General features: G+C 41.5%; 2 protein-coding genes across 2 annotated transcripts in view; one reads left to right on the top strand and one right to left on the bottom strand.

Annotated features, from left to right (window-relative positions):
- LOC135525649 (protein transport protein Sec23A) overlaps positions 1–15,403 on the top strand; it is a 41,227-nt gene that overhangs the window by 19,832 nt on the left and 5,992 nt on the right. Inside the window, exons 11-15 of the mRNA XM_064953397.1 lie at positions 3,537–3,643; positions 4,935–5,088; positions 5,482–5,559; positions 5,774–5,935; positions 9,175–9,261. Coding sequence (XP_064809469.1) covers positions 3,537–3,643; positions 4,935–5,088; positions 5,482–5,559; positions 5,774–5,935; positions 9,175–9,261 — 588 coding nt within the window. The remainder of the gene's footprint in view (positions 1–3,536; positions 3,644–4,934; positions 5,089–5,481; positions 5,560–5,773; positions 5,936–9,174; positions 9,262–15,403) is intronic.
- Positions 1,385–2,902, bottom strand: LOC135525652 (histamine H2 receptor-like). Its single transcript, XM_064953400.1, has 2 exons — positions 2,004–2,902; positions 1,385–1,542 (listed from the first exon to the last, which is right to left on the bottom strand). Exons 1-2 carry the CDS (start codon positions 2,692–2,694, stop codon positions 1,385–1,387), a joined length of 849 nt encoding a protein of 282 aa, XP_064809472.1. The 5' UTR covers positions 2,695–2,902.

The raw sequence follows: 15,403 nt of genomic DNA, 5'->3' as shown, positions 1-15,403 counted from the left end.
GCCAGCTCTAGGAAGAGTCTTAGTGGTTCCAAACATCTTCCATTTAAGAATGACAGAGGCCATTGTGTTCTTTGGGACCTTCAATGCTGCAGAAATGTTTTGGTACCCTTCCCAAGATCTGTACCTCGACACAATCCTGTCTCTGAGCTCTACGGACAAGTCCTTCGACCTCATAGCTTGGTTTTTGCTCTGACATGCACGGTCAATTGTGGGACCTTATATAGACAGGATGTGCCTTTCCAAATAGGGTCCAATCAATTACATTTACCACAAGTGGACTCCAATCAAATTGTAGAAACATCTCAAGGATGTTCAATTACGAGTCTCATAGCAAAGGGGCTGAATACTTGTGTAAATAAGGTATTTCTGTTTTTAATAAATTTGCAAGAATTTCTAAACCTGTTTTAGCTTTGTTATGATGGGGTATTGTGTGTAGATTACTGAGGATTTGTTTTATATAATCCATTTTTTAATAAGGCTGTAACGTAACAGAATGTGGGAACAGTCAAGGGGTCTGAATACTTTCCGAAGGCACTGTGTATATGTATATATTTTAGTATTGGGAGGTGGTAACATTTGGTCCAAAGCACGGAAACACCTCCAATCAAAATCAAGTTTGACCAAGATTTTGATTGGAGGTGTTTCCGTGCTTTGGACCAAATGTTACCACCTCCCAATACTAAAATATGGAAGAGATACAACAAAGAGCTTTGCGATCTAAACTAGCAGTGGTCACAGCAAACGTTCTTATTTCATCAACACTGTTAAGTACAAGCATATTAAGTGTTGTAGAGAAAAATCTGATGATTTATTTTACGTGATTCATAATGACATCGGCTAAAGAAAGCCTCATTTTGTAGCACCCTCTTGAATTGACCTGTATTTCACTACATTCTAGAGCGCGAGTGAACGCCCTACAACATGTTTGGAACATCAAATCACAATAAAGTCGCAGTATCGAATCGCAATTCATATTGTATTGGCACCTAAATATCTTGATAGTATTGTGAGGTCCCAGCCCTATTGCTTATCCCTTACGTCTGAATCAAGATCACGTCTCAATTCCCTCTGATTTTGGTTTCATGTGGCCATTGATGGACCACAAGGATATTGAGTGGCTTTATATAACATCTTCATAAGATTGAGCCTTATTCTTCCTGAGACACAGCCTTGAAATGACTTTATATTGTCTGAGTGACTGTTTGTTTGGGGCTATTAAGGGGAAGTTGAAAGGGGAAACCTAGTCAGTTGGATAACTGAATACATTCAATTGAAATGTTTCTTCCGCATTTAACCCAACCCCTCTGAATCAGAGATGTGCAAGAGGGCTGCCTCAATCGACGTCCATGTTATCGGTGCCCAGCGAGCAGTTGTTGGCTATTGCTTACGTCTGTGTCATGGAGTTGATCCATGGGTTGAGAGCGGAGGTGAGGAGGATGAGCCAGGTAGCCACGGCCGAGGCTGCTGCTGGCGGGTCATGGCCACTGAACGTCTCATAGAAACAGGTGGTGATGTAAGGCAGCCAGCACACTAGCAGGCACACTTACAAGGGAGAGAATTAAGACAGGAGATTATCAGAGTAATTACGTTTAGAAAAGTATATTTATGGAGAAATGCAGACAGGTAGTTATTTGACTAATTACGGGAACGTTACAGGAATTCTATTTGGTATATTTATGGAATCTCGCAAATATATAACAATGAGCCTTATTGTTATGTGTGTAATGTTATTGTAGCACATTTAATATGAACAAATTCAAGAAGACTGAATTTCACCATCTATAAATGTAGCCAACAGAAAAATGTGAATAACAGCCACTGATGGACCTTGACATTTTGTTCCTTACATAAAAGGCTTTTATTATGTGTCTGTGCTCAGTGCTCAGAGTACATCAAAGAGTTATAATCAAAGGCTTATGCCTGGCTTTGTTTGAAATAAATGGCATCAACAAATCAATAGCTTCACTGTACTATTCACAAGGTTAAGCACCAATGAGACTCACCCACAGTTGCCACCATCACTAAGGAGCTCCTGAAGTAGTTATTAGCAGGGACATAAAAACAGTGCTGGTCATTGCAAACAAATGTCCCTCGCCGCACCTGTTTCCTCACAATATACACAATGTACGCATACATGGAGCACATGATGAGTATGGGTGCTATGATCCCGACCACGATGAAGAGCAGACTGAAGCCCCTGTAGTCTGGCTGGAAGCTGGGGGCACACAGGAACCTGGTGCTGCTGTAGCTGTAGCGGCCGAAGCCTAGCAGTGGCAAGGCTGCGTTGATCAGGCCGTAGAGCCACACCAGGACCAGCACCACCCTGGTCCTCCTGGATGTGCAGATGGTGCTATAGCTCAGGGCAAAACAGATCTCTGTAAATTTGTCAATGGTGGCCCAGGTCAGGGAGTGGATGGAGGCCAGCTGAAGAAGCAGGTAGAGGAAGGCGCTGCCCTGGCAGAGGGGCCCGTCGCTGGGGTAGCCCTGCGTTCTGAACAGGCTGTTGTGGACTCCGAAGGGAATGATGGAGAGACCCAGGGCGAGGTCACTCAGGCAGAAGCTCAGGGTCAGGGCCCAGGTTTCGGTGCGAAGCTCCTTGTTAAGAAGAACCACCAGTAATAAAACCACATTACCACACACAGAGAATAGACTGGAGACCACCATCAGAGCTGCATAGACCTGGGCCACCGGCATCCTCACGGCCTCCCTGGGTTGGCTGGCTGCTAACTCTCCTCTCGCCTGGTTCAGTCCATGAGCACTGACTGGCTGACTGACTGACTTGCCTGGCTGACTGACTGGTGGACAGAGTCTGACGTGTAAAGTCACGTTATCCTGTGTGTGTCGATCCTCTGGGGCTCCAGGGAACCGGTTGCTGTTGTGATGTGTCAGTCTCCTGCTGTTCTCTGGGAGGGTATGGTCCTCTCCAAGTCATCAAGCTATCTTCCTATTCTCTGGCCTGTGGAGTTCAGTACAAGGGCTTAGCTTGTTCCTTACTATACACTATCTATTAGAGTGTGGAAGGGAAAGAAAAACAGATCAGAACAACTTACTTTCAAGCGCTAGATTTTTGAGGAGGGAGAGAGGGAGAGAGATGCTCTCTGTGTAAACAGAAGCTTGAGATCCAATATCCTCTCCTCCACTCTAATGGCTGCAGCACAGTTAATGAGCCATTTGGCTCTGGAGTGTTTTGGGGGTTATTGGTAAGGAGCTTGCCTCTAATTCGATCTAAGCTCCCGATCATGAATTATTAATGTATTATTATGAATTATTATGCCCCCTCATATCACCCAATTATTCAGTTGTTCTGAAAGTTGTCCAGAAGGCAGTAGCAGTTATGTGTGTTTGTACAGGGAAAACCATTTGAATAAAACTCACAGGCACCACCCACTTATATTAGTCTAGTTAGATGGGTAATTTACATTTATCATATCTTGGCGTTGTTTTATAACATGTGCATGTGTGCATTTATAATCAGATAACTTGTCCTCAATTGTTTTCTAATGATCCTACCAACCGTTCTTGTCTCCTCTACACAGCATAATGCTCCTATACCCCAGGGGGGCCGAGGCGCGGTCCAGTACGTCACCCAGTACCAACACTCCAGTGGACAGAAACGCATCCGAGTCACCACCACGGCCAGAAAGTAAATACACACACACACACACACACACATGCGCACACACACACACACACACACACAGATTGCGTATTTAACTCACTTCAAAACATAAAACGTATAAAAACACACAAACATATGAATCTGGATTTGATTCTTCATTCACATCTTCTTTTCAAAGTAACTACAGACTTTAAGGTTTATCTACCACTTTTTATTCCACTATGGAACTGCATCTGCAAATGCATCTTGTTTCCATAGCAACGTGGTAGGGAAAGAGGGCAAAGTATGTTTGTTGTCTTGTGATCAGAGGAGGAGATTATCTTGGTTGTTACAGTTAAATGTGTATTTATGTAGATAATAACTGAGCTGTGATGTAACTCTCAGTATGGCGTTTGATCAATGTTGACGTTCATGTTAGTTATTGTATTTTACCTTATGAGATCTGTGTTTATACAATGCTCAATATGTGACAGGGCAGTGGCAAGTGGAAATTTGTATAGATAAGCAGTCCCAGACTGTTTTTAAAACATCAGTTCAATTTACTTGGGGTGGACTTACTCATTTAAAGGGCTTATTATGCTTAAATGCTTTTCGATGTCAAAGCAACCTGAACAAAACATCTGACATCATATCCCTTATTATTTTATTTATTTATTTTTATTATATATTTGTTTTACCTCCTTTTTCTCCCCAATTTCATGGTATCCAATTGTTAGTAGTTACTGTTTTGTCTCATCGCTACAACTCCCGTACTGGCTTGGGAGAGACGAAGGTCGAGAGACACGTGTCCTCTGATACACAACCCAACCAAGCCGCACTGCTTCTTAACACAGCGCGCATCCAACCCGGAAGCCATCCGCACCATTGTGTCGGAGGAAACACCATACACCTAGCGATCTGGTCAGTGCGCACTGCGCCCGGCCCGCCACAGGAGTCGCAAGTGCGCGATGACAAGGATAACAAGGATATCCCTACCGGCCTAACCCGGACGACGCTAGGCCAATTGTGCGTCGCTCCATGGAACTCCTGGTCGCAGCCGGCTGTGACAGAGCCTGGGCTCAAACCCAGAGTCACTGGTGGCACAGCTAGCACTGCGATGCAGTGCCTTAGACCACTGCGCCACCCGGGAGGCCTTCATATCCCTTATTTAACTCATGTAACCATACTAACTATAGTAGAGATTTGTGTCGGTAGTATCACTTGCCTTATAAAGGAGAACCTTACAACTGAAATAAACAAAAGTGTTTACGTCAAATGATATGCAATGCTTATGTAGGTTGTTTCTCTCTCCTCTCTCTGTCTCTGCCTCTCTCAGCTGGGCAGATGCAGGGACCCAGATCCAGAGCATTGCAGCATCATTTGACCAGGAGGCCTCAGCCATCCTGATGGCCAGACTGGCTGTGTATCGCGCTGAGACGGAGGAGGGTCCCGACGTGCTACGCTGGCTGGATAGACAGCTCATCCGACTGGTAAGACAGTATTCTCACTACTATTCCTAGTGTCTGCATCCCAAATGGCACCCCATTCCCTTTATAGTGCACCACTTTTGGCCAGAGCCTTATAGGTAAGACAGAGCAACACATGACATGGAAGATTGGCAGGGGTCAAGGCAGAGGGCTGCTTTATTTTCCCCTCCACAGAGCCTTCATAAATGGACCAGGTTTAAAAAAAATGGAGATATTGAAATGTAACAATATAATTATTTCCTACTGCTAACCAGTGAAAGTAGCTATTTCCAGGCTATCAGGCATGCTCAAGTAGTGTGATGAAGTGTGAAGTCGCATTTTATTTTTAAGTGTAGACTCCGGAAGGACTTTCTGGTAGGTCTCCTGTTTCATTGCCTTTTTCTCTCTCCTTTCCAGTGTCAGAAGTTTGGAGATTATCATAAGGATGATCCCAACTCCTTCCGCTTCTCAGAAACCTTTTCTCTCTATCCCCAGGTAAGTGATCATGTGCTGAATGACTGATTGGCTCTTTAGTAGAACAACACAGTTATAGCTAGTACACAGATGTGTTAGAAATAGCTTAACGGTAAAAATATATTTTTTAAAGTAATGTTTCAGTCTTTGTATAAAAATGATTTTAAAATGCACATTATAGCTTTGGCAGCATGATGGAATGCATTTTAAAACCTGCTTCTCCTGCGTCCCTCAGTTTATGTTCCATCTGAGAAGGTCTCCCTTTCTGCAAGTGTTCAACAACAGTCCAGATGAGAGCTCGTACTACAGACACCAGTTCATGCGTCAGGACCTGACCCAGTCTCTCATCATGATACAACCCATTCTCTATGCCTACTCCTTCAACGGGCCCCCAGAGGTAAGACCGACACACACAGACACAGACATGCACAAGCAGACACGCACACAGACACTCACACACTTATTTTTCCATTGAAAAATGTGCTTTACTTCTTCTTTCTAAACGTAAATCATGGATGCCTTATGAAGACCTCAATCTCTCTGACTCTCCCACCTCCCTCCCACTCACATTCTGCAAGCCTAGCTGTGTTGCTCAGGTCAACAGAGAGAGAGTGCACAAATACCCCGGTCCTTTTATAACAGATTACCTTGTGGTTAATTTAGTGTAGTGTGTGTGAGTACAGTAATGCGTTCCAGACAAGCGTTTTTTTCAGTGCAGATATCAACAGTTTGTTTTTTAACACCGTACAGACAGACAGCGTAGTACACACCTCTCTGAAAAGGGTAAGTTATTTAACAGTGGGTTGCGTCACAAATGGCTCCTTATTCCCTACATAGTGCACTACGGGATTCTAGTCAAAAATAGTGCATTATGTTGAAAATGGGGTGCCATTTGGGACTTACATGCTGACCAAACCGGTGCACCTGCCTGCGCCTGTTGATTTTGTACCCTCACACCAGACACAATCACAACACGCAGGTTGAAATAACAAAAACTCTGAACCAATCTTAATTTGTGGACAGGTCGAAAAGCATTAAACATGTATGACAATTTAGCTAGTTAGCTTACTGTTGCTAGCTAATTTATCCTGGGATATAAACATTGGTTGTTATTTTACCTGAAATGCACAAGGTCCTCTACAGCACAAGGTCCTCGACAATTAATCCACACATAAAAGGGTAAACCAAATTCCTTTCTCGTCATCTCTCCTCCTTCCTCTGGCATCTTTTTTACTTCTTTGGACTTTATATGGCGGTTGGCAACCAACTTTATGGTGCATTACTACAACCGACTGGAGTGTGAATGTCAGTTAATCTTTCAATCACTCACATGGGTATATGCTCCTAAAAACCAATGAGGAGATGGGAGAGGCCGGACTTGCAGCGCGTTGAACGTCACAAATAGAACCTATTTCTATTTTAGAGCCTGGCCAAGCAGATGCTCGCTGAGGCGCGCAGGCAGTGTGGGTGCAATGATTGAATAACATGTATGTGTGAATTTATTTTGCAACGCGAGCGGTGTGGTCAGCATGTTAGTCTTTGTCATTTAACCGTGAAACTCTTCTGGCACTTCAGGTGTTCCTTTTTTTTTGGATTAGCAGAGACCTTGGCTACCTTTCAAATGACACCCTATTCCCTATATAGTGCACTAGTTTTGCCCTTAGTGCACTATATAGGGGATAGGGTGCCATTTGGGATGCGGATGTAATGTTTCCACTGGCTCTGACTTTATATTCTGTCTACTCCTGCCTGTTGAACATTGAAAGCGTAATCTTCTTATCTCTGTGCTCCTTGTCAAACAGATGGCATCACGTATAAATAGAACCACTCTATCTGCGTTGTTTGTGTCCTTTAAAATGCCAACACACTATACAAGATATAGTACTTTTTTTCTTCTTTTTTGCCCCTTTTTCTCCCCAATTTTCTCCCCAATTTTACGAAATTTACTATATCTTGGTGGTATCCAATTGTTGTAGTCGCTACTATCTTGTCTCATGTGCTATCTAACCTCCAATTGAGCTTCAATGCCATACAACACTCCTTCCGTGGCCTCCAACTGCTCTTAAACGCTAGTAAAACCAAATGCATGCTTTTCAACCGATCGCTGCCTGCACCCGCATGCCCGACTAGCATCACCACCCTGGATGGTTCCGACCTTGAATATGTGGACATCTATAAGTACCTAGGTGTCTGGCTAGACTGTAAACTCTCCTTCCAGACTCATATCAATACTCATACCAGACTCCAATCGAAAATCAAATCAAGAGTCGGCTTTCTATTCCGCAACAAAGCCTCCTTCACTCAGGCCGCCAAACTTACCCTAGTAAAACTGACCATCCTACCGATCCTCGACTTCGGCGATGTCATCTACAAAATAGCTTCCAATACCCTACTCAGCAAACTGGATGCAGTTTATCACAGTGCCATCCGTTTTGTCACTAAAGCACCTTATACCACCCACCACTGCGACTTGTATGCTCTAGTCGGCTGGCCCTCGCTACATATTCGTCGCCAGACCCACTGGCTCCAGGTCATCTACAAGTCCATGCTAGGTAAAGCTCCGCCTTATCTCAGTTCACTGGTCACGATGGCAACACCCATCCGTAGCACGCGCTCCAGCAGGTGTATCTCACTGATCATCCCTAAAGCCAACACCTCATTTGGCCGCCTTTCGTTCCAGTACTCTGCTGCCTGTGACTGGAACGAATTGCAAAAATCCCTGAAGTTGGAGACTTTTATCTCCCTCACCAACTTCAAACATCTGCTATCTGAGCAGCTAACCGATCGCTGCAGCTGTACATAGTCTGTTGGTAAATTGCCCACCCATTTTCACCTACCTCATCCCCATACTGTTTTTATTTATTTACTTTTCTGCTCTTTTGCACACCAATATCTCTACCTGTACATGACCATCTGATCATTTATCACCCCAGTGTTAATCTGCAAAATTGTAATTATTCGCCTACCTCCTCATGCCTTTTGCACACAATGTATATAGACTCCCCTTTTTTTCTACTGTGTTATTGACTTGGTAATTGTTTACTCCATGTGTAACTCTGTGTTGTCTGTTCACACTGCTATGCTTTATCTTGGCCAGGTCGCAGTTGCAAATGAGAACTTGTTCTCAACTAGCCTACCTGGTTAAATAAAGGTGAAATAAAAAATTTAAAAATCGCTGCAACTCCCGTACGGGCTCGGGAGAGACGAAGATTGAAAGTCATGCGTCCTCCGATACACAACCCAACCAGCCGCACTGCTTCTTAACACAGCGCATCTGCTGAAGGCACAGCAGGCGCTGCAGTACAGCGCCCTTAACCACTGCGCCACCCGGGATGCCTAAGATATAGTACTTTTGTACCTGAGATGGGAGTTGGTGTGTTGTGACATTTGTTTTGGAAAACGCTGATATTGTGACATTGCTATCGGTGTCTGGGATTAACCCCCCCATACCTCAACCAACCTGGTTTAGTCATTAAACAGTATTATTGATTGGAGCTGCATTAGAAGGATGACATTTCATTTAGAGGGCAGTGGTTTAAGATGGTGTCATGTTTCTCTCCTCCTAGCCTGTGTTCAGTATCCTGCTATTAGTATTGTTTACATGTGGTTTAAATGTAGAACTTTTCCTTCTCCTAGCCTGTGTTGCTGGACAGTAGCAGTATCCTTCCTGATCGCATCCTTCTCATGGACACCTTCTTCCAGATCCTCATCTACCATGGCGAGGTATGTTCATCAGTCATCCAATCATAATCAACATACCTATTAACAGACTACATCAAATATGATATCTGTTTGAGCTTCTTGCGGTCAATTTGCAGTCTACAAGTTATTTTGTATTATGTTCCAGCCCCTCACCATCCACTCAAGAAAAAATCGTCACGCGGCTGTATCAAGTTGATGATCCCTGTTCTATCGTACACTAGACTGATTTCATTTCAGGTTGCAGCCAGATACTATTGTCCTTATTTGACATTTGTGAATAGATGAGGGAGCAGTGGGGATGGTAATGCCAGTGTTTTTAGTAGTGCAGAGATCACCAACTAGATTCAGCCGCAGTGGATTGTCAGGGTGCCCGAATATAATTACACATAATTTGTAGACTGCAATATTTTGACTAAAACATAATCATTTCAATCCTTGCTTACATTTGTATATCTCTCTATTATGCATCAGCATACTTTGGGACAGATTTCCACAATTAAAAATCACTTGATTTGCTGGTGTTTTTACAGTCTTTTATGCCCCCCCTCAATAAAAAAATATATATGTGTATATATACAGTACCGGTCAAAAGTTTGGACACACCTACTTTTCTTTATTTTTACTATTTTCTACATTATAAAATAAGAGTAAAGACATCAAAACTATGAAATAACACATATGAAATCATGTAGTAACCAAAAAAGTTTTAAACAAATCAAAATACATTTGAGATTCTTCACAGTAGCCACTCTTTACCATGATGACAGCTTTGTACACTCTTGGCATTCTCTCAACCAGCTTCATGAGGAATGCTTTTCCAAAGGTCTTGAAGGAGTTCCCACATATGCTGATCACTTGTTCGCTGCTTTTCTGTCACTCTGCGGTTAAACTCATCCCAAACCATGTCAAATGGGTTGAAGTCAGGAGATTGTGGAGGCCAGGTCATCTGATGCAGCACTCCATCACTCTCCTTCTTGGTCAACTAGCCCTTGCACAGCCTGGAGATGTGTTGGGTCATTGACCTGTTGAAAAACATATGTAAAAAATTAACACCATTACAAGTGTAGACATAAAAGACAGAAAAGCATATCCCCCCCTCCCCCTGGGATATGTGGGACGGTAGCGTCCTACCTCGCTAACAGACAGTGAAATTGCAGGGAGACAAATTCAAAACAACAGAAATCCCATAATTAAAATTCCTCAAACATACAAGTATTTTACACCATTTTAAAAATAAACTTGTTGTAATCCAACCACAGTGTCCGATTTCAAATAGGATTTACAACGAAAGCACACCAAACGATTATGGTATGTCAGCACCTAGTCACAGAAAACCATACAGCCATTTTCCAGCCAAGGAGAGGGCTCACAAAAATCAGAAATAGCGATTAAATTAATCACTAACCTTTGATCTTCATCAGGTGCCACTCATGGGACTTCATGTTACACAATACATGTATGTGTTGTTCGATAAAGTTCATATTTATATCAAAAAATCGCACTTTACATTGGTGCATTGTGTTCAGTAGTTCCAAAACATCCGGTGATTTTGCAGAGCCACATCAGTTTACAGAAATACTCATAATAAACATTGATAAAAGATACAACTGTTATGCATGGAATTTTAGATCCACTTCTCCTTAATGCAACCGCTGTGTCAGATTTAAAAGAAACTTCACGGAAAAAGCACACCATGCAATAATCTGAGTACGGCGCTCAGACACAAAAACAAGCCATACAGATACCCGCCATGTTGTGGAGTCAACAGAAGTCAGAAATAGCATTATAAATATTCACTTACCTTTGATGATCTTCATCAGAATGCACTCCCAGGAATCCCAGTTCCACAATAAATGTTTGTTTTGTTCGATAAAGTCCATCATTTATGTCCAAATACCTCCTTTTTGTTCGCGCGTTTAGCCCACTAATCCAAATTCATGAGGCTAGGTCCAGACGAAAAGTCAAAAAATTCCGTTACAGTTCGTAGAAACATGTCAAACGAAGTATAGAATCAATCTTTAGGATGTTTTTAACATAAATCTTCAATAATGTTCCAACCGGAGAATTCCTTTGTCTTTAGAAATGACAAGGAACGCAGCTAACTCTCACGGGAGAGCGGGAGACTGAGCTCATGGCACTCTGCCAGACACCTGGTTGAAACAGCTCTCATTCCCTCCTCCTTCATAATAGAAGCCTCAAACAAGGTTCTAAAGACTGTTGACATCTAGTGGAAGCCTTAGGAAGTGCAATATGACCCCATAGACACTATATTCAATAGGCAATTATTTGAAAACTACAAACCTCAGATTTCCCACTTCCCGGTTGGATTTTTTTCTCAAGTTCTTGCATTCCATGTGAGTTCTGTTTTACTCACAGACATCATTCAAACAGTTTTAGAAACTTCAGTGTTTTCTAACCAAATCTACTAATTATATGCATATTCTAGTTTATAGGCCTGAGTAGCAGGCAGTTTACTCTGGGCGCCTTTTTATCCAAGCTACTCAATACTGCCCCCCAGTCCCAAAGAAGTTAATGTGTACATTAGGGGAATGATAATCTCATTCTCTGCACAAGTTCAATCTGATTTAAAACATTTAAATAAAAGAAAAATAAATTCCTATTTTAGAAAAAGCCCATAAAAATATCTTGAACTTAAGCAGGAATATGATATTTTACTTTGAAGAGAGCCAACAACTACAGGTGAAACTCAAATAAAGCATACTACTTAATGGGAAATAAACCTGGTAAACATCTCGCAGCCCTCACAAACGGATATATGCCAATCCAGTTATAATTTAAAAAGATAAAGATACAAATGTTAATCAGAAAGAACATAATTCAAAGCTTCTATGAAAATCTATATAAATCGGAATTAAACTAAAATTGGACTGATCCTACACCCTTCTTAAGGCGTCTGCATGCTTCCCAGCCAAAAGAGGTTGGGAAGAGTTTGTGCATATATTATGACAATGTTTTGTGGCGTTTTTGTTTGTTTTGGACTTCGGTTGTTTGTTTTTTCGGTTGTTCAGGCACACAAGCTGAAATGGGTAGCTGAAGCTACGCCCCTTCTTTGGTGATTGGTCAACAGTAGGGATTCTTCAATAAAGTCTTTGTTGTTATTCCACGAGAGACAACTTGTTTTCATGGTAATTTTTTCATTAAGAAATACTTCCCCAAACATCTTAATTAGATGTAAAATTGTGCGACTAAGATCTCTTCGGCAAAAACGTCAAAATCAATGACAGATTTATATTCATTTGGACTATTTTTGGAAGTGTATACTGGCTACAGTCTCTCTAAATGGACAAACGGTACTATTGTCACTTTTCTAGTTTTTAAAAGCTAAATGTATTTTAAGGGACCATGCAAGCACACTAGTTCGGTTCGCCTAGCTGACTTGGCTTCCCCATAATTTTATTTAACATTTTGGGATAAAGTAGCCCCCCCTATTTACAGAAATGCAAACATGTGTCATTCAATTCAGTGCTTCCTAGTTCCATGTATCAAACAGTTATTTCAGTTATATTAAAACCAGGAGCATCTGGAGTGTCTCCTGCTGATTACAGACCCATAAGTTTAATAAATTGTGAAAATAAAATAATAACAAAGCTCATCAGCAATAGAATGGCAGAATTCTTACCAGACTTGATACATAGCAATCGAACAGGGTTTTTAAAATCTAGACACTTAAACTGAAACATGTTAATGTATTTCTTTCTAATACAATACCCTAAAAAACAAGATATACACTGAGTGTACAAAATATTAGGAACACCTTCCTAATATTGAGTTAGACCCCGTTTTTTGTTCAGAACAGCCTTAGTTATTTGGGGCATGGACTCCACAAGATGTCAAAAGCCTTCCACGGGACCTTTTCCCACAGTTGTGTCAAGTTGGCTGGGTGTCCTTTGGGTGGTGGACCATTCTTGATACACACAGGAAACCTAGCAGTCTTGTAGTTCTTGACACACTCAAATTGGTGTGCCTGGCCATACCATACCCTGTTCAAAGGCACTTAAATATCGTGTCTTGCCCATTCACCCTCTGAATGGCACACATACACAATCTGTGTCTCAATTATCTCAAGGTTTACAAATCCCCTTCATCTACACCAGTGGTCACCAACCTTTTCTGAGTCAAGATAACTTACTCCGTAAAAATGCAAGCCGAGATCTACCTCTCAGATTTTCTTTTACATTACTTAAAAAACATAAGCCTATTATGCAACATGAACCTATTACAACTAGTTCTGTAGCAATGAGGTTTGTGCAGTAGACTATAGGCCCAATACATTAAAACTGCATATTGGCTACATTGAATTGCCCTGCCATTGTTCTTCTCAGAACATTTTGAAATTATATTTTCCAAATTTTAGCTATATGATCACACCGGTAATATATCATTTGTTTTAATACTTGTGAGACAGCTAAGTGAGCATAATAATTAGCTTTTTTTACTGGACTGATGGCCTGCATCTGATGGTCAATCTGAGGGTAGGGAGGGAGCAGCGGTGAGGCTGCTGATCACCCGACTCACCGTCCCTCCTCTCTCCACTGAGAAAAAGAGACAAGTTTTGCCATCCGTTGGAAGACTAAGTCCCATTACATTATTTCTGCCTCATGCAGCAATTTATGTTACTCCTATGACCAGAGAAAGTCATGTATTCCTTGATACAAAAAAAACAAGCCGCAAATAATAACAATGCAGGCTTATCGAAACGCAATAAAAGAGCTATACTCTTTTATTGCAGCTGAAGTGCTGGTTGTAGCGTGAGTGGAAGTAGGGAGAACACGCATTTAACCTTTTGCGTGTAGGGGGCAGTATTTTCGTTTTTGGCTAAAAAACGTACCATTTGAAACTGCCTATTTCAGATTAGGATAGAAAACACTCTAAAGTTTCCAAAACTGTCAACATATTGTATGTGAGTATAACAGAACTGATATTGCAGGCGAAAACCTGAGGAAAATCCAATCAGGAAGTGCCTCTTATTTTGAAACCTCTCTGTTCCTATGCATGCCTATCCTCCATTTTAAAGGGATATCAACCAGATTCCTTTTTCTATGGCTTCCCTAAGGTGTCAACAGTCTTTAGACATAGTTTCAGGCTTTTATTTTGAAAAATGAGCGAGAAAGATCACATTGCGTAAGTGGATAGGTGGGGGCTCTCAGAGTGAGTTTTGCATAACAGTAGAGTGGCATAACAGTAGAATGGCCATTGTTTCTCCCGGGCCTATTGAAAAACCTACACTCATGGTTGATATATTATCAGATATATATTTTAAAAACAACCTGAGGATTGATTATAAAAAAACGTTTGACATGTTTCTGTGGACATTATGGATATTATTTGGAATTTTCGTCAGCGTTGTCGTGACCGCTCTTTCCTGTGGATTTCTGAACATAACGCGACAAACAAACGGAGGTATTTGGATATAAAAAAATAATCTTTATGGAACAAAAGGAACATTTGTTGTGTAACTGGGAGTCTCGTGAGTGAAAACATCTGAAGATCATCAAAGGTAAACGATTAATTTGATTGCTTTTTTTTATTTTTGTGACCTAGCTACTTAATGCTTAGTGTACATAATGTTTTGCTTACTATCGATACATTTATACAAACGCTTGAATTGCTTTCGCTGTAAAGCATAATTTCAAAATCTGAGATGACAGGTGGATTAACAAAAGGCTAAGCTGTGTTTTGCAATATTGCACTTGTGATTTCATGATTATGAATATTTTTTAGTAATATTATTTGACTGTGGCGCTATGCTATTCAGCAGTTGCTGATGTCAATTATCCCGCTTAAGGGATGGGTAGCGTCAATGAGTTAATGGCTTATAAAACTGTTGAACAAAGTGTTGACGGCGCTGAATAACAACTTTAAATGAACACAGCAGGTCTTTGCTGTATTAGTTGAGTCTCTCTCTAGTTATGGTTTTAAAAGTTTTGAAATGTCACATTATCAACTTTTCTGTGTGTTAGAGGCTTCCTTTTACAGTCTATGGCACGTGGAAACTGTGGAGAAAGACGCTGTCTGATTTGCCAGCAGTAGGCCTTTAGGTGCCCTTGATTTGATCAAACTTCAGATATGAAATGATTCAAAATGAGAACACTTTGCCTTCCCGGCACTAAGGCTGCAGAATCAAGTGCACCTACCACCAACA

The sequence above is a fragment of the Oncorhynchus masou genome, chromosome 32, assembly GCF_036934945.1.
Source record: "Oncorhynchus masou masou isolate Uvic2021 chromosome 32, UVic_Omas_1.1, whole genome shotgun sequence".
In the NCBI taxonomy this organism is placed as follows: Eukaryota; Metazoa; Chordata; class Actinopteri; order Salmoniformes; family Salmonidae; genus Oncorhynchus; species Oncorhynchus masou.
This window is presented reverse-complemented; position numbering and strand designations above follow the sequence as displayed.